Source organism: Ambystoma mexicanum, chromosome 4q (genome assembly GCF_040938575.1).
Source record: "Ambystoma mexicanum isolate Mex_15411 chromosome 4q, UKY_AmexF1_1, whole genome shotgun sequence".
Classification (NCBI taxonomy): domain Eukaryota; kingdom Metazoa; phylum Chordata; class Amphibia; order Caudata; family Ambystomatidae; genus Ambystoma; species Ambystoma mexicanum.
This window is the reverse complement of record NC_090928.1, coordinates 181,813,870-181,840,610: the sequence shown is the minus strand read 5'-3', so window position 1 is coordinate 181,840,610 and position 26,741 is coordinate 181,813,870. Positions and strand designations below refer to the sequence as shown.

The 26,741-nt window shown below is 47.2% G+C and overlaps 1 protein-coding gene across 2 annotated transcripts in view; it reads right to left on the bottom strand.

Moving 5' to 3' along the window:
- Positions 1-6,702: 6,702 nt before the first annotated feature.
- Positions 6,703-26,741, bottom strand: part of RNASET2 (ribonuclease T2) — a 522,081-nt gene continuing 502,042 nt past the window's right edge. For both annotated transcript variants that reach the window (XM_069607702.1, XM_069607703.1), the window contains one exon: positions 6,703-7,396. In XM_069607702.1, coding sequence (XP_069463803.1) covers positions 7,205-7,396 — 192 coding nt within the window. In that variant the 3' untranslated portion in view covers positions 6,703-7,204. The remainder of the gene's footprint in view (positions 7,397-26,741) is intronic.

Here is a 26,741-nt window from a genome sequence, read left to right as displayed (position 1 = left end):
GGAGAGCAAAAAAGGGAAGAGATAGGGACACCCCAATAACCCCAGTTCATTAATCCCATATTTTCTATCTGCAGACATCTCACTCTTGAAGTCAGGCATACAGTGCACAGAGGTCCAGCCCAAAGAGCCAACCGGGTGCTACACATCACCTTTGAAGATACGGTAGTTGCCCAGTCAAGACCGGCGCCTCTGCGAGAATCAGGTGAGCGTTACAGCGCTCCCCACCCCTCCAGGGAAGCGTCCATCGTCACGGTCTCCTGATGCACCGGGGTCTGAAAGTCCTTGCCCGCTGCGAGATGCGTGCGGGTGCCCCACCATCGAATCGCTCGGCGGAAAGCCTCGCTGAACCGGATCCTGTCCTTGAAGCTGCCTGTCGCTTGTATCCAACAGGCGTCGAGGAACTCTTGTAGAGGACGCATCCGTAGCCTGCACAGGCGCACCAGGTAGATGCACGAGGACATCATTCCGACCAGGGACTTGATGGTTCTCACCCTGGGCACGTCTGTGGTCAGCAGGCACTGCACCTTGCCCAAGATGGCCTTCGTCCTCTCCTCGGACGGCGATGCCAATCACGCCATTGTATCGAGCTTGGATCCCAGAAACAGTACGACCTGCGACGGGACCAGGTGGGATTTCGAGTAGTTGATGGAGAATCGCAGATCCGTGAGTAGTTGGACGGTCTCCGCTGTGTGTTCGACGGCGAGATCTCTTGTCCTTGCACGGATGAGCCAATCATCCAGGTAGGTGTAGACGTGGATCCCCGGCAGGCGCAGCCGCGCTGCCACTGGTGCGAGGCACTTGGTAAACACCCTGGGTGCCGACTTCAGCCAGAATGGCAGGGCCTTGAATTGGTAGTGCCGCCCTTGGACTACAAATCTGAGAAACTTTCAGTGTCCTTTAGAATGGGGATGTGGAAGTAAGCATCCTCCAAGTCCAGCGACGATAGGAAGTCGCCCTCCTCCAGCTGTCCCAGCATGTGCTGGTGGGTGACCATCCTGAACTTTTGTGCCTTGATGTATTTGTTTAACCGCCGCAGGTCCAGGATGGGGCGCCAACCGCCACTCTTCTTTCTGACGAGGAAGTACCTTGAGTATACTCCGGAGCCCCGGAGCCTCTTCGGGACGAGCTAGATGGCACCCTTCTTGAGCATCGCCCTTACTTCTAATGGCAGTTGAGGGACGTGATTTTCCTTCCGGGCCACGGGAGGAATGCGGGGGCACTTCCTTTGAAATTCGAGAGTGTGCCCGTGGGCCAGGTCATCCAGCACCCAACGGTCGGTGGATATGGACTCCCACACACTGACGAACTTCGCCAGCCGGGGGCCCACCGGGGTACTCTGGTGGGGGCCCAACGCTACGGCCGGTTCAGTCCTGATTGGAGGCGGCCTTGTCGCCTTGGCCTCCTTGGCCACGACGAGATCCTCCTGACTTGCCGCGTCCTCTGTAGGCCTCCTGTGACGAGGGGCGGGCCACCTGGCGTTAGTCGAGGAGCTGCCGCCGGATCCCTTGGAGGCACCCGGTCTGCCTGCGGCGTTCCGAAAGGGCGGCCGTCGTTGCTGAAAAACTCCCAAGGCCCGAGCCGTCTGTGTCGGTCTTAATGGCCTGAAGTGACTCATCAACTGTTTTTCCAAACAGGTTGTTCCCGTCGAAGGGCATGTCCAAAACTCTGGTTTGCACGTCCTGGCGGAAATCAGTTGCCTTGAGCCATCCCCGCCGTCGAAGGCAAACACCGTTGCCCAACTGGCGGAATCCGGTGTCAGCGATGTCCGTGGCCACCGTTATGGCGTGGTCCAATGCCACCTCACCTTCCAGCAGGATCGCCAGGGTCTCCGACCTCTTGTCATCCGGTAGGAAGTCCAGCAGGGGAGCAATCTTGTACCACAGCTCCCTGTCGTAGCGGGCCACAATCGCTAGGGCGTTGGCCACCTTAATTGTCGTCGCCGCAGACGAGATGACTCGTCGTCCCGTGGCGTCCAGCTTCTTTCCCTCGCCGTCGGGTGGGGAGGTCGAAGTTGAGGATGACGAGACGACCGAATCCGGGGTCGGCTATGCCCTAAGGCACAAAGGGGCGGAATCGGGGACCTGGTACTTCTTCTCGTACCGATCCCTCTTGGCAGGGGTCGTGGACGGGTTCGTCAGGAGAGTAAGTCCCTCCTCCCAGATATTGTCAATCAATGGTATCGCGAGGACCGTCTTCCTCTTGGCCTCGCGCCGCTGATAGAGGAAACCTTTCTTCTGTTCCTCAGGGCAGAGCTGAAAAAGCTTGGATGCCCTGGCAATCCTGGCGTGGAAGGAGCCAATTCCGTCGGGCGGGGAGGCCTGAGGGAGTGGTGATGGAAGGCCCATCCCGTCATCACCACTGTCGTCATCCGTCCTCGACGTGGCCGTATCCGTTCCCGTGTCATCCCTAGGATCAGGGGAAGGAGACGAAGGCTGAGCGGGCCGCAAAGGCTGGAAAGGCAGGGGGGATGAACTCTCCTCCGCTTGTTTGGAGGGCTTCGCGACGCGCCCGGCTCTGCTGGGTCGTCCGTTGGGGTTTGGGGCAATCTCGCCCTTATCTCCGTGCATAAGGTTTGGATTGCCATCAAAATGGCCACCGAGTTCTCCTGAGGCTCAGGCACTGGCTGCGACGGGCGCGATGGTTGCTCCTCCTCTACGGGAGCCTCGTCGGCACCACCGTCGCTCTCTTTGTCCGCCTCCTCAGGGTTCCCCCCGTGGGACCGGACCTCCTCAAACCTCTTGTTGAGGCCCTTCACGACTTCAAACAGCTCCTCCTCAGAGGCTGTATCCGTATCCGTGACGGCCACCGCCCCCCCTCTTTTTGCACTGGGGGGTCTTCACGGGGGTCTTATCGATGGGCTGAAAAGAGGATTCCCTCCGTGGCAGCAGGGAAACTCTGGGCCCTGAGGTCGCCTCCACTGGGTTAGCTTCCACAGGCTTCGCCAGGGCCGCCGCGACTCCCTCGATAGAGGACTTCACCGGGTGAATCAAGGCCTTCACCACCTTGGGCGCGCTTCAGGCCTTCACCTTGGGGGAGGCATCACCATTCCTTCGAGATCGAGCGGGGCCTCTCCAGAAGCTTACCCGGGTTCTCGGATTTTCTTTTCCCCCCAAAGCCAGAGCGTTGGCTCGTGGTTGATGGCGTTGGTGAAAGTGCGCCCTGCCGGGCAGCCGAGGAGCCCGACCTTTTGGCGCTCCCGGTGCCCGCAGACTCGCAGTGATTTGCCTTCTGTTGGGTCCCCGTCGCCGGGGCGCCCTCACAGGACTTAGAAGACCGCTTGGACTTCTTATTCTCACCTGCTGGGCCTTCTCCAGCCAGCTGGCGAGGTGGGTTAGACGATCCCTCATAGTCCGTTCCAACAAGTTTTTGCAAAATGCACAGTCCTTTTCCACGTGTGTTTTGTCTTCGTGAAGGCAGTAGAGACATCTCGAATGCTCATCCTCCTTGAAAACATTCTGTAATCCGCATCCATGGCAGTTCCTGAACAGCTTGGATCCGGGTGTCGAGCTTCCCTTGTCCTGGGCCATGTCCACGAGGTAGGCCTCAGATCTTCTGGAATCCTCCAAGAAGCGTAACTCGACGAAAACTTCGCCCTTGAGGGGCGTAGAAAATTCCGAAACGGGTCCCCATTGATCGGAAGTAGAAACGGTGGAGCTTGAGGCTCGATTGACCGAAAAAATGAGATTAAACTCTTTGAAAAACATCAGTAAAAGCTAGAGAGCTATAGCACGAGGACTCCCAACACTTGAACGTGCAGTAAAAATCTGAGGATGGCTGCCAGGGGAGGGGCTTAGGGAGAGGGCAGTCATTGGCTGAGGGCAGTATGACCCAGAGACCAGTGATTGGTTACTACTAAGAAAGACAGATCAGAAACGAAATTGATACTGGTTTTTTCTTTACCGAGGATTCCCAGCCTGACGACGGGGAATATTCTTGAGCATATGAATCCATGCCAGACCCAATGCTGGAGAACAATAGTTACACAAAGGACAGCAATTACTATGATTCAAACAAACACTGACTCAAGGTTTCTGAGTAAAAGAATATACATTTATTTACACATCAGTTGTAAAACGTTTCACTAAAGTAAAGCAGTTGAAAAATCACAATTTTAATACACCACACCACTCCCAATAGATTCTGGACAAGCTAAGCTCAACAAATGAAGTATAAGCAAAATGGCACTCCAATAATTTAAAAGGGAGGGAAAGACAAAGTTAGACAAAAATTGAGCAGCACCAACAGGTAAGTAAGCCGGGCAATCTAGAAAGAGGAACTACAGTGATGGAATCAAATCAAAAAGGCTTAGGGTCAATAGGACAAACATCTTTTGCTCAGGATCACACAGTTCAGGGAAGTTCATGGTTAAGTCTTTGCCAAGAGTTCTGGACGAGGTTGGTCGGCAGAAAAGTTAGTTTAAAGAGTAGAGAAGGACAAGCCCTCGGATTGGCGAAAGGTTTCACACACCTTCACCTCGGCTGGACGAAACGAACAACCGGATTCAGACAGTACCTTGAAATGGAGAAGGAGCTGTAGCTGAGGCGGACATTCCTGCAGGCTCGCGGTTCCTGAAGCGACTGTCGGACTGACACGAAGTAGGAAGACTGGCGGGTCCTGCACTGCCCAGGGAAGAAAGCCGCAGCAGAGCAAAGCAACAAATAAAAGGTGTGTTCCTTAAAACGCATGCAGGGTCCGTTCCTCCTGGCTATCCGGGTCACTGTGGCTCTGCACAGAAAATTCGACCAGAGGAGGGAGGCCTGGCTTGGAGCTTGGGTGAACTGGTTGGTCCCACCAGCTCAAGGGGAGAAGATTCCTTGAAGATCTTCCCCCTGGCCGTTCAGTCCTTGTAGGGGTCCTCTTCTGTCAGCTCCTCTTCGGTTCTTTCGTTCCAGTGGTGACTCTGCCTTTCCAGCCCCAGAAACCTGCTTTTTATGCAGTTGTTCCCCATTCACACAGCCTGGCTGTCAATCACACAGCAGGGTGGCTGTCCCGCCGGGACAGTCACCGCAACCAATCAGATCAGAGTGTGACATGGGTCTCCAAGGAGACCCTGTGCAGGGAGCCCTAAACCTCTCCCTCACATCCTGTCCCCCCCAGACATCAGGCGCCTAAGGAGGGCTTCTGTGTAGAAGCCTGCGAAAGGACGGTGAACAAAGGAACCAAACCTGGTTTGGCGCGCAGAGTAAAACACGAGAAAGACATTTTCAAAAAGAAATGGCGAATAAACCCAGCCAGAACCACATAAAAACATATATGGTCTAGCGGGTCTAAGTTCGAGGCTACCAAGATAGCCTAAAACAATACCAGGGTTATTTAAGATAACCGCGGTAGGAAAAATAGGGTAGTTACCACTGCCACCAGCCAAGTCTTCATGAAAAGGGAGCGAAACAATGCCCTGAGAGAAACGGACAAAAAAGGGATAAGTATTAAACCTTTCCAGTACTCTACGGAAGATAGTTTGGACTGGGTGTGTGGATTTTCAAGAGACTAATAAAGTCAATGGCAACTTTACATGTTCTGGGAGACAGTAGTCAGTCCCGAAAATGGAGTCGGAGTTGGGAAGTCTAAAAGACAACCCTGTGTCACTGCACTGAAGGTGCTGTGTAACACACAGTAAAAAGATGATGCCTGTGGAGTAGGTGAGGCTCCACAGTCTATGAACACAAGAAAATGTTAAACACACACAGTAAAACACATGCAAGAGTGGGAAAAAAAGGCTCACACTCTTGCCAGGTGAAAAAAATAAATCCTAGAAATCCAGCAAAGCTGCTGAGGGACTCAGTAGGTAAGGGAAATTAGCCATTCTGGAGAATTCTCCCTAACAGTGAGTGAAAGGAGGGTGTGCTTGAGTAGATAGTGGGGTGGAGTAGTAGCAGTAATGGATGGAGCAGTAGGGTGAAGAGGGAGTAGTAGAGTAGTGACGGGAGTAGTAACATCAAAGGGCCGAGGCAAGAGTGAGACAGGGGGACTGAGGAGGAAGAGAAGTGGGTGGAGCGGAATGGAGGAGAAATGCAAGGGAGGATCATCAGGAAATGACAGAGAGAGGTGTATGTGGGTGTGACAGGAAGGAGAACGAATCAAGCAGAGTGTCTGAAAGGCACAATCCACTATCCAATTTTAGATAACTTATCAGTGGATAGCGTGGTGTGAATCTAAGACGTTTCTGAGTGAGGTCAGATAAAGCATTTTGCTTTTAGGTTCTCAACTAAAGTATAAGAGAATCTAGACAGAAAGTTAATATTTTGCATATAATATCCTTGGGAGTAAGGACAACTGGGTTAGGGAGGATTGGTACTTTCTAGATGAGAGAGCGGAATGACACTATGACCCTGAGCAATCTACAAATAAAAACCCTTGACCCATCTCCGACATGTGGTCTATCGACGGTCGATTGAGTATATGGGTGGGAAATTTAATGACCGCCTGCCCTTGCCAGAGCGCAAATCATCCTAAACAATGACAATTAGGCTTGATTTGAAGTGGAGAGGTAAATAAGAATAGATTGGTTAGTGAATTTCTTCAAGCGCCCCACTTAAGCCACATTACAACATTAGATCTACGGTCAACGAATCATATTCTTCCAGGGTCAATGAAGTCTTTCAACAAAAGCAGTTTTTAAAGACACTTTGTTTCTCCAGTGGTGTCACATAAGAGATGTGCTGTTGAACTGCTCTTTATAATGAAAGCACTCATGGTAATTAGTACATTCTCATTCCAAAAACTTTAATTGAGTCCCATGTTGTGACAATGCATATTCTATTTACGCAACAGTTACTAAATCTTGATATACACATATTCTATGATTTTAAAATCAAATTATAACATCATTTGTAGTATGCAATCAAACATTTGTTTGTGTACTAAGTTGAGTTTCTAAGGGCTGACAAGCAAGACTAATATACTGTGATCAAGGTTCATAAAAGTAAATATAAACCTTGGCAAAGCAAAGGAAATCTTGCTTCTCCCCGCCCAATTAATTTCCCGTAGTAATAAGATGCAATAATCAAAATAGTAAGAACACCCCCACCCCCGATTTACTTTTCAAATCCCTGGTTACTCAATGTCAATGAAAATGTCCAAAAGAATTGGGAAAGATTCGGTGACTTCCACTTATTTTCATCAAATATCAGATGGAGTGTGTGATGCAGATATCTGCTTGGAGAAACGACTTCGGGGAGCAGAGGCGACCGAAGAACCCATGGAATTAGACCCACTGCTGCCCTATCGGAGGATAATATGTCTGCAGAGTTTCATTGCATACACATAGCTCTTCCTTTATTGAATCCCATGGTCGATTTGGCACCCCCTGGTGCACCTCCCCAGCATCGGTGCAGTTCCTGGGCTGTAATTCTTTGGTGAAACAGATCTCAATCTGAGTAAGCACTTGAACACCTTGCTGTGAAAAGAAAAAATAAACTGTTACAAAAAGATGTACAAAATTGTGCGAACTACAGACCACTTGAATGCAACAATTATTTCTGCTAGCAGTGGCATCACCCTTGTGGTGAACATTTGACAATTAAACCCAAATAATGTTTTGACCGTTGGATGACACAAGCAAGTTATTCTCTGCTTACTCTTTAAATGGATATCCAGCGGTTTTAAAGCAGTAAGGAGGTAGGTAATAACAAAATGAAAGCAAAGTAATCCAAGTTGGGTGAACACCTCAATAATCAATCAATGCAAGTTTATATATGAGGTGACCAGGGGATTCCATCTTACAGTAGACACCCTCTAGTACAGACCTTTTATTTTACTTGAATCCATTTAATGTACGCGCGGCAGTGACCCAAGACGACAACTCCCTGAATGCAACTGTAACCCAAGTACAGTACCATGGCGGGTGTCATCTGGTAGCTTTGTTTATGTAAGAGGTGTCACTATTTCTCAAATTGTTGGTACATTTATATACTTATAAGTCAGACTCCTGTATTTTTTTTTACATTGGAAGAACAAATTATTTACCTCTCGTTAATGTTCTTTTTGATGGTTGTACCTCCCACGGATTCCTCGCCTATGATATTTATCACCCAGCTCAGTTGCTCTTTAACTTTACAGCGGCCAGGGGACCGAGTCTGCTCCGACTGATACCTCTATGCACCCCGCGCTAGTATTTCTTGAGGTGCTGTGCCCCGTGACCTTAGTCCCACCCTTTTCCCCCTAACACTTTGTTGGTGAGAGAACGCAGCACAAAGGTGTATTAGCTATCGCCAAGTGTGTCAGGTTGGGAGAGCAATGAGGAATCTGTGGGAGGAACATCCATCAGAAAGAACATTACAGAGAGGTACGGAAATGTGTTTTTCGAATGTATTCCTTCCTCCCACGGATTCCTCAGCTATGATAAACTCCCATATAAGTACTTTGATCAGGAGGAGGGAGGAGAGCAAGAACACCACTGAAACAAGAAATCTCTAAAGATCCACTCTACCAAAACGAACGTCCAGGCCTGACTGAGAATCCAAGCAGTAATGTTGTGCAAAGAAGTGCAGTGAAGCCCACCTACCCCCTACACAAATATGAAGAACAGGGACTCTGCATTGCAGAGCAGATTTGGCAGCCAGTTCTCTGGTGGCATGAGCCCCAAGACGATCGGGCACACACTTACCAGCCAGATTGAGGTGCAGAGGATTATCAACTACCAGCAAGGGCCCCAGCATAACCTACAAACAGCTGGCCACCTTTCTTGGTCTCTCCTGTCTGGGAAACGTTACTACTGAGGGTCTGGCACTGGGTCCAGCCGATGGAATCATTCCTCTGCAGGATGCGGCAGAGGGATAAAAAGACAGGAAGATGTTTTTTTTTGGAGAGATTGAAGTCAGAAACCCCCTTCAGGGGGAGGGATGGCATCACTCTCAACATCACCTCTTTGGATAAAACTCAATAGGGAGGTTTAATAAATAACACACCCTGAATTCACTCACCTGTCTAGCGGAAGTGATGGTGGCTAGGAAAATCACCTTAAGGATGAGCAATCTCACAGAACAAGAATGTAGATGATCAAACAAAGTGGCCATAAGAAATGTTAAAACTAAATGTCTTCTGTTATTTGAGTGCTCCGAGACCTATTGGTGTGTAGTGCTATATAAGAAATACATTATTATTATTTATTATTAAATTCAAGTCCCATGCCAGAACTTGCATGGGGGAAACTGATTATACAATCGCCAACATACATGCATTACTGAGGGGATCATGAAAAACTAGCCCTGCTCTGAGGTTCTCTTGCAAGCTGAAATAGAAGCAAGATACCCCTTCACAGCACCAATCTGCAGACCAGTCCAGGCCAAAGAAAGCAGAAAATCCAGAACTGAGGATATGGAACAGGTGAAAGGGTACAGCTCCCTTTCCCAGCACCAAGCCGAACATCATCTGCAGGCATAAATGGATTTGTTTGCAGGCCTCCTACCAGAGAGCAGCACGTTCAATACATCCTCAGTCAAATCCCTCGCCTTATATGTCAACCTTTTGGCCGTTCTATGTTAATCCTTTCCTCGTTTTTTTTGCTGCTGAATTCTTGCCGCAAAAACTCATTTTGAGGGGTGGGGGGCAGGGGGTTACCCCTCAAGTCCCTCCTTCACAGCTATTTACAACCTATTCCCCCCACACCCCTACCCTTATATCCCTGGAAGGTGCCAGGGAAGGCAACCGGACACGTCGAGCAACTCTGGAACCACATTCTGCAGCCCAGTCCAGCGCGATCAAAACCATTGTGGACCGAACAGGTGAAGTCTCCTCAGAACCAGGGCATTGACAGGGATCTGTGGGAACATATAGAGCATGTCAGAAGTCCACTCGCCCGTCAGGGTATTCCCCAGAGCTCTCTGCAGAGGAAATTCCACATGAACTTCCTGTTTGCATTTGAAGAGAAGAGGTCTACTTGAGGAGGTCTTGTATCAAAACTGCACCTAACAAATTTCGCCCATACCTAATACGGCGCCTTTGCAATATTCCGACTCATATTACATCGAATAAGGGGAGCAGGGGTGTCCCCCACTTCCATTGTCCTTTGTAATGTGAGTAGGGGGTTACATGGATAGCAGGGGATGATTAAGGCACGTTTAGTGGAATGGAATTGATGCCGCAGGGACAGCAAGGAGTTGGCTGTAAACATAGAAGTGTGCCGCCAAAAAGATAGGGATGGGAAGGGCAGAAGGGTTGGGGAAGCTGGCAAAAGTAATATATGTGATCACTGTGCCACGTCATAAGGCAGTCAGAATTTTTTAGTTGACATTATGGGCAGCACAGTGATCACATAGATCCCCTGAGGAAACACCCACAGAGAGAAAATCACCTCCAGAATATTCTCCCGAATACAGTCTGCTCAAGGCATGTGCAATGACGCTCTCTGTCCCGGCCAGATGAGCTGCTGTCAGAGACAAGTTGTGCTCTAGCACCCAGAACAACAGTCACATTACCTCTCTGCACATAGGCAAGGAACCCACAGCACCCTGCTTGGAAAGGGGAGGAGGAGAAGTAGGGAAGGAAGGAGGATGTGGAGGGAAGGAGATAAGGAGAGAGAGGAGGGTGGGGGAGAGAGAGAGGAAGGTGGGGGAGAGAGGAGGGTGGGGGGGGAGAGACAGAGGAGGGTGGGGGCGGGAAGACAGAGCAGGGTGGGGGCGGGAAGACAGAGCAGGGTGGGGGGGGGAGACAGAGCAGGGTGGGGGGGGAGACAGAGCAGGGTGGGGGGGGAGACAGAGCAGGGTGGGGGGGGAGACAGAGCAGGGTGGGGGGAAGACAGAGCAGGGTGGGGGGAAGACAGAGGAGGGTGGGGGGAAGACAGAGGAGGGTGGGGGGAAGACAGAGGAGGGTGGGGGAGAGACAGAGGGGGAGAATGGAGGGAGAGGAATGAAGGAGGGAGAGGAAGGAAGGAGGGAGAGGAAGGAAGAGAAAGGAAGGAGGGAGAGGAAAGGGAGTAAGGAGGGAGAGGAAAGGTAGGGAGGAGAGAGAGGAAAGGGAGTGAGGAGAGAGAGGAAAGGGAGTGAGGAGAGAGAGGAAAGGGAGTGAGGAGAGAGAGGAAAGGGAGTGAGGAGAGAGAGGAAAGGGAGTGAGGAGAGAGAGGAAAGGGAGTGAGGAGTGAGGAAAGGAAGTAAGGGGTGAGATGAAAGGAAGTAAGGAGTGAGGAAAGGAAGGAATGAGAAGAAAGGAATGAAGGAGTGAGGAAAATAAGGTAGGGGTGAGAGGAAAGGAAGGAGTGAGAGAGAGAAGGAAGAAAGGAGTGAGAGGAAGGGAAGGAAGGAAAGAAGGAGAGAAAAGAGAGGGGAGGGGGGGAGAGAGGAGAGGAAGGAGCCAGCCAGATCACTCAATTTGAGAAAATTGATGGTTTCACTGCATTTTGATGGGGACCATAAGTGGCTCACCGACAGATCTTGTAGGTAGCGTCCTAGCCTTTCAAGGAAGCATCCATGACTAATGTCAGTCGGGTCCAGTGTTGTAACAAAGCCCCCTTGAACAGGTTGTCTCTCAGGGACAACATGTCCAGGTCTCTGTATACTCATGATTAGACCTTAAGAAGGTCTGAAGTACGTCCCTGAAACAGACCACTCACAAATGAGAAGTCACTGAAGCGACCTCTTGTGCAGCTGTGGCTCTTGCACCACAATGCAGGAAGCTCAGCAGGCCAAGGGCGGAACTTGCTTCCGATGGACTATATTGGAAATGTTCACTACTTCATGCTCGGGCAGAAGGCCCTGTCCAGACAAGTGTCCAAGACTACCCCTATATAAAATGGAAGAACTGTGATGGCAAAATATGGGACTTCTTGAAGTTCAAGGGGAAGCGTAAGTTGTACAACAGGCTGAACATTCAGAACAAGTGTGCTGGCTCCTGGTCTGGGGAGCAAGCTCAGGTGAGCCAGTTGTCCATATAGGGCAAGGCACGAATGCCTTCTCTTATGAGGCAAAACGCTACTACTGCCAAAAGCTAGGTGCTGAAGATAGGCCGAATATCAAGACGTTGACTTGATAGAGCCAATGTACCACTGCAAATCATAGGTACTTCCTGTGCATTCAAGTGGGTGGGCACATGGAAGTAAGCACCGTGGAGAACCAGGGAGACCGGCCACTGTGGCAGGTCGAGGGCTTGTGGGATCGGAGCCAGAGTAACCATCTTAAATTTGTTCTTGCATGGGTACAGGTTCAAGTGCCACAGATCCAGTTTGGCACAAAGCCCACAGCCTTCTCTGGCACCAGTAAATAAGTGGAGTTACAGCCCTTGCTTCGTTCTGAGTGGGGTACTATGGGACCATTGTTAGAAGCTGGCACACCTCCTCTAATAGAAGCGGGTCCGGATACCAGAAATGATTGGCCGGGGCTGGTTTGGAGGGTGTTGGGCACAAAGGGAGACAATATCCCTAGTGAACAACGTGTAAGCCACAGATGAGGCGACATCCCACTCCTTGCAAAACCTAGACATGTTGCCTGCCACATCGGATTTGTGGTGGAAGTCTGTCTCACAAGGGCTTTGCACCCTGGGTTGCTGAGGGCACAATTCAGTTGAATAAGCCCCCTCTTACAGTGCCTCCGTCTCATCCTTAGGAGACGCAATATTGTTTACCCGAGGTAGCTTGTCCACTGCCACTGTGGGCCTAGGCAGTGAAGGGGAAAAAAACACTACATCAGACCAAGGGGGCAGTGGGCTACTGCTGAACAGCAATGCACAGAGACTTTTCAGTCACCTTCGTGGACTGAAGGTTCTAGAGGAACTCCATTTGCCTTAGGTCCGAACAAGTAGTTGCACTGAAACGGCATATCCAGAAGTTTAGCCTGTCATTTGGGGCAAAACCCCAGGTCCTCAGAAATGAGTACCTTTTCAACAACGTTCCTATGGTCATTGTAAGGGCGACAGTGTTGGTGATATATAGGTCGGACTGAAACATTTGATGAGACGCCTCCTTGCCATCCTTGAAAACCTGGAGAAGGCATAGTAGGAGTTAATGGCTCTCAGGCACAGGCAGCCTGGGCCAACCACCTTACTTCCCCAGGCCTCCAGCCGCTTACTCTCCCTGTTTGGAGGTAAGTAAGGGAAAGAGGGTGTCTTCCAGCTCAACGTGGCAGCTTGGACCACAATGTGTTCTGAGGAGGCCTCCGAAGATAAGTTGGATCAGAAGGAGCTTCCCTGTGCTTCTTTACCAAATACTGACCCACAGTTGAGACAAAGCAGGTTTGGACTATAATTCGAGGACCGGTGCTTCAACTGCCAGTTTAAATGGCAGGAGGATTTCTTTCTGGGGACCTTCATCAATAATGCCAGTTGGTTCAAACTGCACCTTGGAGGGGCACCAACCAATCACCTTAGCCATGTCACATTGAAATGATGCCCGATCTTTCCCTGGAGTTGGTGCAGGGAGCATATCAATATCTGGAGAAGTGTCCAGGCCACTTGCAGGTCTGCTGCAAGATTGAGCAAGTCTCCTTCCTCACAGTGAAATTCCTCAGGTAGTCGCGCAACACTCTGGGGCACAAGGGTCCAAGTCCAAAGGGAATGGGATCTTCCTCTATGTTGTAATAGTCTTCCATTTGCGTCACACGCCCCAAGAGGGCAGGGTCGACTTTATTGGTGCCATGCGCGCCATAGAATGAGAAGGTACAACAGGAAGACAGACGTCAGAACACACACCGGTGCAGTGTAGAGACGGGTTGTCACTTGTTGGAGATGTGCTGAGCCCAAAGGCATATGGTCATGGGCTTTTGCTGAGTCTTTACTGGCTCGTACGAGTGCGACTTACTCAAACAGCGCCAACGGCACCAGGACCTTGATGAAGAACGCAAGCATCTTGAGCTGGAAGTCTCCCATTCTCCGTAGTGGAGAATGGGGTGGGAAAAGGTACCTACATACCTGTTCCTCTGGGAAGTCCCTTGAATGGGGACTTCTGTTCTTTGAGGAGGAAGAAGAATTCCATTGGGAGGAAATGTTGGGTAAATGAGACCTCTTGCGATAATGCTGTTTTTTTTTGCCCTTGCGGACTGGAGACGGTCCTTTGGTTTCACACCTGGTGACCTCACACGGGTGTGTCAGTTTCCTTTCTCCTAGCGGAAAAAGGTAAACAGATTTGCCACCCGCTCTTGATGTGCCTTGGGGTGCATCGACTGGCATGAGCCACAGTCTTGCGAGTCATCTTCTCCGAGACGGCACAGGCAGATCCCTGGGGGTTAAAGACGGATATCTGATGTCCGCAGTTGAAGCAGGGTTTAAATCCCAAGATCTTAGTGGTATTCTGCCTGGCGTAAAAATGTGATGTTCCTGAGGTGAGAGGAGAGCATTAGGGAAAAAAGGAACTAAGGTCATGGAGCATGGCACCTCAATATATACTAGCCTGTATTTCATGTTCAGCGAAGGGCTCATAAAGGTAGAAACTTTTCCAAAGAGCAGATACTCTGGGAGATAGACACCAGATGAGGAATCTGTGGAAGAGAGAAATGCATTAGAAACCTATTTTTATAAACCGTTCCACAGGATTTTCCTTTTCAAACAAACACACAGTATAATCCACAGTCTACTATAGTTAGACGGATATCCCTTTTAAGGGAATTGCGAACAAACAAGTGCTGCAAATCCAGCAGTCTGAAAAGGGACGTTATTTTAACAAAACGCCAGGGGTTGCGGAAGTGACATCACATGACCCTTGATGACATCAAAGGAAGTGGTGTAATTTGACCCTGCCCCCAAGTGACATCACAGGAAGTGATGGCAAACGACCTAGATGCATTTAGCACCCGTGTTTCCATTTGTTCTCATTTCAGACAGACATAAGAACCAAGACACAGAGGGAGGCATGATTTGTCTACGATTACACATTTGGGGAATGCCATTTTCCAGAATCTGTAATGCAGGCTACAGCTAGTGTATGAAACATCTATAGATCAATGGACACAGAAGTACGCATTATCTATGGCGTTGCTGAGTTAAACAAGCCAAAATAAAGCACTGACCTGGGGAAGCGTGCGCTTCTGTTTAACCAGGAGAAAATTGCTGCATGAGCAAGGCCTGAAAATGAAATCATTGACCAGGATTTAGTATAAACAAAATTCCCTGGTTATAAATGTATATATGATTTAGCTACCACTACGATAAAAGAAACTGATTAGACTTGTCTGCGTGCACAGAGGGGAGTGCACCTGATACTGTTATCTTTGCTGGAGTATACTACCTGGGAAAGGTTCTTTCAATATACCCAAGACCCCCATAGTTTTTATTATACAAGCGTAATACTGGGTGCAAGAGGACAGAGGACACCACATAGGACACCACATAGTTATTAATTTAAAATTGAAAACACCCACAAGTTGGTTCTCACCTGGGGACTCACTGGCAGACTTCAAGGCGCGCACTGCACCCTACCTTTTTGCCAGACCCAGCGGTGCCCAATGGCACAGCACAAAATTTGGCAACTCCTCTACAAGCCATACTGTGGGCCAATCCTACCTCTCCCACCCAAGTGCCTTAAAGCACAGGGTAACCCACACCCCGGGCAGGTCCGGACCACCACGTGTGCGCAATGTGCATGATGGTTATGACGCTGCAGGGGCATGCACTAAGCAAGTCAAAGAACTAAATATGTTTTTCAATCAAAGCTTAAATCTTTAACGTAACAGAGAGAAGGGGGCGGTGCCATATACCGGCCACCAGTGGTGGCTGTTGAGTTGTTTTTTGGAGGGTGTCAATATTTGCCACAAGTATGTGATTGCGACTGAGCATAGCGAACATGGGTAAGGGGGCTCCGGGGGGTTTCTTCTCCCTCCCCAGAGGGAATGTTTTGAATAATGGGTTAAAATGGTGCATTACACAGCACACCTTCTGGGAAAATGTGGGTAAAAGGCCAACAATAGGTTTTGTAAGCTGTAGGGTAATTCATGAAAAAAGTACAATAGATGTAAGTCACCAAATGTGTGCAGGGCATTTCCCAATGCATTATCATGCCGGTCCCTGCAATATATGCCAGTATAAAAAACATGTATATGCTGGCTGTGCCCATACATTTCCATGCTGGCTCCACCAACATATGCTAGTATTCCCATATAAGACCATACTTATGTTCGCTTTAAGACGTATTTCTATGGTATCATTACTAGCACTGGGCACAAAACTGACTCTGCCTATATGCCATTACTACCATGTGCTGTTGGTTTGGCCATTAAAAGTGACATGTCACAATAGGACAACCTGTCCAAGCTGGTTCCAATGTAAGCCAGTCTAGACCCATAAGAACACTTATCTTGCTCGATTCATCATAGATGTTCAGTTAATAAAAAAGTCTTGCCACAGTGAAGATTATACAGGCCGCTACACCAAAACATCAGTCTAGTGAGGTAACACTTCTCATCGTGCTTGCTTTTTTAAAGATGCAGAGTAATAAATGCCATGCCACAGTAAGCAATGGCTAGACTAACTGCACCAAAATGCCTGTCTATCCAGAGAATGGCACACATGAACTTGCCTTTGTCCGAAAATACCAGTAAAGCATGTAAAGTCGATAAAGGATGTGGCAAACATGCTCCAGTGATTCCCAGTCTCCCAGTGCAGTGGGAAAAAAGTGCGGAAAATACATTTTGGGTCATTTGGTGGTGGAAAGGGTGGGTGAGTAAGTGGAAAAAAGATATGAGGATGTTTTTGTAGGTTGAAAAAGGCTGGGTAGATGCCGTAGCTGCTCGTGGACAGCGCCATGGACAGGCGGCATGAGAAAGACATTTGGGGTCATTTGATGGCTGGAAAAGGGCATACAAATGGTAGGGAAGTGGAATGAAGGCAATGTAAAGCTGTTTTTATAGGTGAAAAAAAAGGGTTGGCAATGCTGCTGAGTCTGCGGTCCATTCCGGGGTCCGCAGACATCAGTGACCAGATTCTGGGGGTCATGGCCCCAGAATATGTTCACTGGGTACAACCACCACAATAGTAATATTTGTATAGTATTTGTAGGTAATGTAGTGGGAGTACAAAGCGTCTAATATGAGGGAATGATGCAACTGTACTGGACGTAATTTGACACGTGGGAAAGTAGGTACAATGATGAGTGGCTGCAGATTGCAATACACCAAAGGTTTATGTGCCACAGTGTTAGTCAACATTGAAATAACGGGCAGAATTTGTATTGCCACTGTGCATTATGAACATGTGCCTGTGGCCGGCGTTCATTTACATCTTACTGTGGAGGTTAACGAGGGGCATGTGAATGAATGCAGACATCGATAAGATTGCGGGAATAGATGTACACAGAAGCTAATAAGCCTGTACTCTAATGTTCGTGTGTGTACACTTTTACGTGATCAGTGTGCTTGTATTTACGTTACTATTATTCGTTCAAGTTCAGCAATTATGGCAGACAAAGTGTGACGCTTTTGTGGTTGGTTTAAGGATGAAAGTCAAGACCCTTGCATTATGCGCAAGGCCGTCTGAGGTGTGGGAACACACTATCTGCAGATCTTTTTCAGAAACTAGTTTAATTCACAGTACCTTAGATTTTGTCGCTGCAAGTCTCTGCTGGGAAAACGCTCCCCATAGCAGAAAGCCAGGGGCAGATTATCATTGACATGTAGGGAAATGTGTGCCTGTGTGGACTGCCCCTGAGGTTGTTTTTTAAAGAAAACCAATTAATTGGGAACAGGTGCGTAGATTGCGGTAAAATGGAAGTAAATATTGTGCTATGTGGTTTACTTGAAATATTTCCTTGTTTTTCAGTGCACTGGCAGTAATATTGTTCATTTTTGTGGCATGTGTTTGTAAGAAAGAAACTGACTCAGCCACGCTGTGAACGGTACAGGAAGGGTCTCATTATGATGTGTCCTTGAATAAAGTGCACTAAGAATTTGAAGGAGTAAATGTCTCAACAATCCACAAAGAAATGATAAGATTGACTGCATTAAAAGCCAATGTTGGAAAGTCAAGTTTCTATTTTGGAAAACTGTTTTCAAGTAGTTAATACTTTGGTACATTAGAAGAATGGATTAACAAAACACAATGTAAGCAAGATTTTAAATAATATTTATTGAAGTATGTGCCATATGAGGAACATCCTGACGGATGAATGTCCAATTTGAGGCAAAGAATAGACATCGTACTTGTGAATTGTCACTGAAATGAATATGCAAAATAAGAATGTACTGTGTATATTTAACGGTAAAGTGGTTACTGAAATATGTTTTTGACTTCTTCTCATTTTATATAGTTATATAATCCCAATGTACGCATGTCATGGGTACAGCCTACCGGCCAACGGCTTTTTCAACAGTATTTGGACACTATTTATTAACAACGAATATGTAATAACAATCATCTGGGATGACCGCCAGGCAACAATCTGTCCTTTCGCAGTTACAGTAACAAGGGGCAACATGGTAGCATATAGGTTCTCAAAACATGTGGATGTCAATGTGTTGCTTTTATTTCTATTTTAAAGCACTAATTTCTCCTCTGTAATGGAGCGCCATGTGCGTACATAATTCGTTGATCATGGAAGATTATTTTGGGTGAAGAACGCAAAGACTTGCATTAAATGAATCTATGATCGGATTTGGCATTAGAAGATGACCGTTGACAGTTTTACTGTCAATGAGAATGATACAAAGTTCGACAGCTATGAACTGTATTTGACAAAGTTAACCAAGTTTTCGTGGACTTAATTGATTGACTTTTTTCGATGTGTGAAAATGAAAAATACTTGTTACGTCCCAAGTATTATTGTTTTCTTCAAAATAAAATGTTTCCATCATTTTTCTAAAAAGAAAGAAAAGTTTTGCATTTGGAGTAGATGTGCGTGCTTAAGTTCCTCGTGTTGCGCTAGATAACCTTATGACGTTGGAGATGACTGTACGTTTGGCTACGCTGCCCACTAAAGTCATCGAAATATGTAGAGCTTATTTTGAATGTATAGTGAAGTTAGAGTTATGGGCAGGCTTACGTAATCAGTGCCGTGAGGGCTTTTGAAGTTAGGGTGATAAAATCTTATTGCGTATCTACTTTATTGAGAAATGTACAGTCGATGGAGTCTCTCAGATTTTTTTTAGTGCTATTTTGTAGCTGTGAAAGGTGGTTCCTAAAAAGGACCCTTTTTTTGTTTTTTGATTTTCTTTTTTGCACGAGAGGTTTGAAAGTAAGGTGGGGAGAAAAATGAGAGAAGAGGCACTGACCACAAACGTGGAGCGGCAGGTGGACAGGGGAAGATGTTGCGGGTGTGTAACACCTAAGGTAGGGGGTGTTTCTCAAGCTCTTGGATTACAAATTAAAAAGCACTTTGAAATTGCGCCTCCTGCAGAGTGGTGTGTTTGCAGGATATACAGAGTACTGTTGTCTTCGAAAGATATGGATCAACAACCTCTTTTATCGCTTGCATGGTAGCTGATGGGATTTTGTGTCCAACAGAAGTTGGCTGTGTGGTTATAGTACTGATTGAGGAAGATGAGGTGGAGGAAGACACCTTACTACTTGCTAAGAAATTAACAGCCTTTCTGAGAGCATTGCAGTTGTTGGATTGGGTGTGGCGGCGCATGAAAGTAGTCCTATAGGAGTACTGTCCAGGTATTCTGCGACTGAGTATCAATGCATTTCACTTTGGAAGCTTTAGCCTCTGGTCCATTCCCAACAGTGGTAAAGAACTACCACATCCATGATTCTCGTGATGCTACAGGAAGGCACTTCCTCTACCTTATCTTCTTGGTCCTCTTCATCGTTTTTGGAAGTACTGTGCTTTTTTTGTTGTGTAGTTCCTGCAGCTGGTGTGGTGGCTCTTGGGGAGGAGAGATGGCAGTATGCGATGCCATTTTTAAGATAAATAGCAGTTTTTCCAATATTCCTTCAAGTACTTCAACTAAGTGCTGTGTACTAGATTGATAATGAGTAAGAATAGGTGTAGGAGCTGTGCAAGGGTACATTTTGAGCTTGAAAGTTCCTAGATCAGTGGAAAGTGCAGTTTCGAATCGTCTGTGAAGCACGGTCCTGATCGCAATGGGCAGATGCCTTCGCAGACACATCACGCGCGGTCACGTGGGACTGTCCGGAAAGTAAGCGATGACGTCAGATGTTCGTGAACGTCGACTGACGCAAACACAGTGGAAAAAGTTGCGAAAAGTGTATAGAAGTGTTAAAAATGATGCTAGAAGGTTGAAAATGGCAGAGTTTTTAAGGTGAGACTGTAAATTGGACAGAAATGTTGCTATATTGGGGTAAGTATGATTGTAGGAAATTGCAATGCACTGGTAAAAACCCATGAAATAAAAAATAAAAAAAACGTTCAAGGGTTTCAAGTAAAACTGAAAAACCTCAGAAATTCACCAATGGTAAGCTAAGAAACCATAACTCGTGCACCGTTAAAACTAACACCCAGGACAAAGATAACATCACAAATGTCACTGATGACATAACATATGAAATTAATTTTGATGAAAAGTCTGTATAAGGGGTTGTGTTTATAATGTTGGTAACAGGATGTAAAGGGTGATCAGGAGACCTATCATGAACTGCTTAATCTATTAAAGAATGTATGTACTCATCTAAACCAAACATTATATTGGAGTGCTGTTACTACAGGAACCTAATCGTATATAAACATAGGCAATGCACCATAGAATTACAATATTTCTAATCTTGTATTTTTGGATACTAAAATAATGCATGCTACTTTATCAGAGTTTTGAGTAATGTTAAACATGTAATAAATAGCTAATAGTTCAAGACTTACTACACAGTTTTGCTACTACAAACAATACACATTAAGACTCACAATGCATACAAAGACACTAAAGTAAGAAAGAACGCGCATCACCAAAACATGTTAATAACATTAAATTTTATCTTCACGTACACAAATAAATTATGTGTTTGAGGCCTGCTTATTGCCGCACGTATGTGCTCCATGAGCTGAGACCAAACCCTAAAAAAAGTACTTTAAGAACATATAAAAAAAGGTTGATGTGTAGTATATAGCACCTTTTAGACTTTTGCGAATGAATTCTCATTGACAGTACAAACAATACACTAGCCTAATCATGTCAGTAAACAAAAACAAGTGGCCCAGATATGTGATGTCATCAATGACATTTATGATGTAATCTTTGATGTCCTGAGTGTTCGTGTTAGCAGTGCACGGTGGTGGCGTGAGTTATGCTTGCTTAGCTTAATGTAAATGTCAAATTTGAGGTTTTCCGGTTTTACTTGTAATAATAATGTCCCAGTAACAGCGTTTTTACAGTGAATATATTTATGTATATATAGGTATTTGAATTTAAAATTTCTACTGGTCGCTGCAATGGAACGTGGGAGAACTCAATTTCCTTGCCTCCTTTAAGACAAAGGGTTTCAGGATGAAATCGCAGTTTTCAGTTGTTGCCTAACAGAACGCTGCTAGAATGCCTTTTGTGATGTATACCATAGTATGCATATCCACATATTCATCACCGGCACCATGTGCTAAAGGAATGTCTTGATAGTACATGTCAATTGTTAAAGCAAACATCGGTTTTCAGGGTTCTAGCTCCCCACCTTCCTGGGTTCCCCTACACCTTCTACTGGCTGTTTTTCAAAATGTCTTTTGTACCCACTGTGGCTTCTGCTGAAGTCCCCCTTTTTCTGGTGCTAGCAGTGGTGAGGTGCTTTTTAAGTACTCCATTTTGATCGCAGGGGGACACCCGTCACCATCCAGGTGTGTTGTTGAGTGGGCTTGTGGAAGATGCGGTTTAGCTTTGGCTACACCGGGGGTGTAGTTTACAATTACTGTATTTAGTAGCCCAACCCACCTATATGTTAGCCATTCTAGTAGTAATGCATTATTTTTTAAGCCCATCTCCTGGTCATGTTGCTTTGGGCCATCCTTTTGTCTATGTGGACTACAGCCAATGCCCAAAATGGCTGTTGTACCCAGGTAGGTTTACCCTGAAGCTACACAAGTACACTTTGTTTTAGTTTAAGCTGGTGTAAACTGTTTTAAAATAAACTAGACTTCCCAATATACATTCAGTGATGGTAGGCCTGTGTGTACAGTAGTTTTTAGCATTAGTCAGATTGGAAGGTCGCCAAAACCTTTGTGTACTCCTCTCTAATGAGTTCGGAGGGCTGGTTTAGGTCAGGCACCGTGGGAACATTTCCTCAGTGAGAGACCCTGTGTGTTTCTCAGATTAAGTGCATGAACTCCTGGAAGGCGGAGGACCCAGGTGTTTCTATGCTGGCTGGACCCTGGCTCCTTTGTTCTTGCTCAAAACTCCTCCTCTGAGGGCGGTATTGCATCTTGGGATTTCCTCAACTCCCATCCATCCTCCTGGCTGGCTCGACTCTGTCCTCAGTGGTACGTTTCCTGGTCTGCAGTGCTGCCTCCATGGCAAATCTTTCTGGCCCAAGTGCTTTAGGTTAGGGTGTCTTCATGGCCTGGTGCTCCAAGTGGCTTGCTGCTGCTTTGACTCAGCTCACTTCTCAGGGTGTGCTTGGTAATCTTCTGTTGACCCAGTTGTGTGATGGTTTCTTGCTGTCCCAGACTGTGGCTAGCTCGATCTAAAACCTACAGCCACCTGAGCCCATGCTGTTACTGGGCGGATTTCATCAGATACAGCACCTAGGGACAGGGGCCCTGAACAGGTAGTTCATTTCATCTTTATGGGTCCATGGGTCCAGGAGTCGTTGAGTTCTGAGACCACCACGCCGCTTTACATTCAAGTTTCATTTTCTAGAGGCAGACTACGTGCTCTCTTGAACCAACTCTTTCTGGCCTGGTGGATCTTGTAATCTGGGCTGTAACTCTGCATGAGGGCCTCTCCAGCTGCTGACCTTATGCAGCACCTGTAGAGTAAAAGGACAACTTGCCTTACTTTACCCTATAACTGCACCAGACCTATGGTATTTGGCCTCATTGTTACCCTCAAAGAACTTGTATAATCTCTAAACTCCAAGTAAGTAATTTACCAGAATAAAAATGGTCCATGTCACCTTATAGGGCTATTGCGATTTTAGAACAAGGACTGGAATTTCTTTTTCCAACAACATTCTTTTGATTTTTACAAGATGGAAGAAATTACCAGAGTTTTATTATAGGTTTGTAACTCTCACCTGGTAACCACGGGGACGTCACTCAGCCTGTTCTGACCTCTTAAGACCTCGGACCCTTCCCTGGAGGCTATTCGACTGGAGACTGGGCCTGAAACACAGGATTGGTAGAGTTTAACTCCCTCTTGTCTCTGTCAGCTTGAACCCTTCTTCCCAGGGGTCCAACCCTTCCCTTTGATCCACAGCTCACCTTATTTTCTTAGATAGTGTGCTCTCCGTCCTGCTTTCAGCGAAGGGGCACTTTGACTGATGCAGGCTCGTTGCTGCCTAGTTACTTCACTGGCAAGAGTCCGACAGGTAAATATAATGAGTCTTTTGAACAGTTCTCCAACTTCGTTCCTTTCCTTCCTTAGATGATGGCCGGCGTACGGGGATGGCGGCATGCTGCTGAGATGAGTAGCGCTGAAGGGGAGTTAGAGCACGATGCGCGATGCACCCCTTTCGTATTTGCATTGAACTGAGCTCTTTTTCTGTGTCTTTTAGGTGCGCGAACGTTTTCAGCGTGGATGCCTGTTATGAAGAACAAATGCGATGGGTAAGCGCGGTATGCGGCGCCTCTAGATGTTTCCACGCTAACCTGGAGTGTCTTTTCCCTTTTGCAGATGGATGAGAAGTTCCGGAGACAGAGTTCCCCCAGAGTGGCTGGATTCAGGTAAGCGTTTGAAGCTCGTACAGTATTTAAAAATAAGCTAAGATTTGCAGAATGCTTCCTAATGCCTTTTTTCTGTTCTTTTCCCTTTTCCTTAGGAAGCGGCGTGCCGGGATGGGAATGATACATCCGAAGATGCCCGCAGAACAGAAGGAGCAAGGCATAAAATAAGCGGTATCGCAATTTGCGATACGATACTGCTGTTTTGCTGTGTATTTACACAATCATGTCGCACTAACTGCGAGAGGATTTCCACAGCTACAGCTAATTAAAAAAAGATTGGCTAATAAAGAAAATGGTGCGTTAAGTCTGCCTCTGTGCACAGCGTGCACTGCAGGCGAGGCAGAAGCACCCGGGCTGGGCTAAAAACATTGTATCAATGTTATTAGCCCAGCCCGGATGCGGCGTCATTATGTCGTGAGAGGAGGATCTCAGCCCTCCTCTCGCACTCTGGCTTCTGACGAAGAGGTAAGGTGGAGAGGTGCTAGGGGAGGTTTGGGTGGGGGAGCCGGGCCCTTTTGAGGCAAATCTTTTCGGTGCTGCTGGGCCTGGGTGTAAGTTGCTGACAATAATATTTCTCCCGCCCAATTCTCAGCCACTTGCTAACACCCAGCATCCACTGTAATAACGCAGCCTGCTGCTTGTAGAAGGGCTCTTCTACGAGCAGCAGGCTGCATTATTACGTCGGGTGCTGGGTGTTAGACAGTGGCTAACAATAATATTTCTCCCGCCCATTCGGGCGGGAGAAATATAATTCTCAGCCACTTGCCAACAACCAGCACCCGACGTAATAACAGCCTGCTGCTTGTAGAAGAGGCCTTCTACGAGCAGCAGGCTGCGTTATTACATTATACAGTATACAGTATATAACTGGTACCCGCCGTAATAACACAGCCTGCTGCTCATAGAAGAAGCCTTCTACGAGCAGCAGGCTGCGTTATTACGGCGGGTGCTGGGTGTTAGCAAGTGGCTGAGAATAATATTTCTCCCACCCCGAACGGGCGGGAGAAATATTATTGCCAGCCACTTTCTAACACGCAGCACCCGACGTAATAATGCAGCCTGCTGCTCGTAGAAGAAGGCTTCTACGAGCAACAAGCTGCGTTATTACAGTGGGTGCTGGGTGTTAGCAAGTGGCTGAGAATTATATTTCTCCTGCCCGAATGGGCGGGAGAAATATTATTGTCAGCAACTTACACCCAGGCCCAGCAGCACTGAAAAGATTTGCCTCAAAAGGGCCCGGCTCCCCCACCCGCACCTCCCCTAGCACCTCTCCACCTTACCTCTTCGTCGGAAGCCAGAGTGTGAGAGGAGGGCTGAGATCCTCCTCTCACGACGTAATGACGCCGCATCCGGGCTGGGCTAATAACATTTATACAATGTTTTTAGCCCAGCCCGGGTGCTTCTGCCTCGCCTGCAGTGCACGCAGTGCACAGAGGCAGACTCAACGCACCATTTTCTTTATTAACCAATCTTTTTTTTATTAGCTGTAGCTGTGGAAAACCAGCACCCGCCATAATAACGCAGCCTGCTGCTCGTAGAAGGCCTTTCAAAAGGTCTTCTACGAGCAGCAGGCTGGGTTATTACTGCAGGTGCTGGTGTTAGCAAGTGGCTGAGAATAATATTTCTCCAGCCCGAACGGGTGGGAGAAATATTATTGCCAGCCACTGTTCAACACCCAGCAGCCGCTGTAATAACGAAGCCTGCTGCCTACGAGCAGCAGGCTGTGTTATTACAACGGGTGCTGGAGACAGTAGCTGGCAATAATATTTCTCCCTCCCGTTCGGGCGGGCGAAATATTATTCTCAGCCACTCCATACTTGCCAACATTCAGTGACCAATGTAGGATTATCATTTTTGAAGTTTCAAAAATATTAATTCCCATAACAATGACATCACAGGATAATACAAAACATACATTGCTGGCACCACTGAAGCATGCCAAAGTTCAGCTCTTTTTATCCGAGTACCATCATGCTAATGCCATACGGCAACGTCATTTCCAAAGTAATGCAATTAATGAAACATGGTCATGCCACTTTCAACAGTGGCAAGCTAGGCACATTAAGCCCAGACTAGAGTAAGGTTCCCCGGATACCAGCATTGTAATGCCAATTTGTACATCATTATGTTTATAAAATGGCAATGGCAGCAACTGCTAGTTGGCCACCAGTTCAGAGTACACAGCAGCTCTCTTCACTGGCTGTACATGCACAGGAACGTCATTGGTTGCGTCAGTATACGGACGAATTGTGTCTTGAAAAGACAAATTGACTAATCAGGTGAGTCGTGCCCCTTCAAGATGGCGCCTGACGGCACATCAACCGCCGCATACATTATCACCACGTTAAAAAGCATCGTGGAGAGTAAAATAATCCCATACAATTCTGCTCAAGAGGCAGAGATAATTGCCTTAACAAGGGTTTGTGAAATTTCAGAGAACTTTGAGCGTAAATATCTACACTGATAGCCAGTATGCCTTTAACGTGGTTCATAACTTCGGCCGACTGTGGGCCGAGAGAGGTTTCCTAACATCACATGGGGCTAGAATTCAACATGGCCCTTTGACTGTACGATTGTACGATTACTGTCTGCACTTACGTGTCCAAAGCACCTGGAGATAGTGAAATGTGAGGCGCATAAAAAGGTGACATGCAAAGTGGGAGAAGGAAACACATTTGCAGACAGAATTGCTAAAACAAACTGCCACTGATTTGAATACAAAAGTACAATCAGAGGAAGTACCCTGTATGATAGAAAACGGAATTGTAACTGTTAGAGAGATGCAGGCGGAAGCTACTGCCGACGAAATACACGGATGGGCCAAGGGCTCTGCAGAACTGGACTTGGAGGGTTGTTGGGTGGACAAGGAGAGCGGGAATTGGATGTTGCCGAATGCTTATGTAAATGCGATGGTTACAATGGCTCACAGTCCCACCCACATCTGTGGGAAGAAAATAGTCCAACATTTAGCCACAGTCTGGGAAAATCCTCTCATAAAAAAGAATGCTGAAAGGCTAGTACAGAACTGCATAACGTGCCTACAGCACAATGTGGGGAAGGGAACGGTGACTCC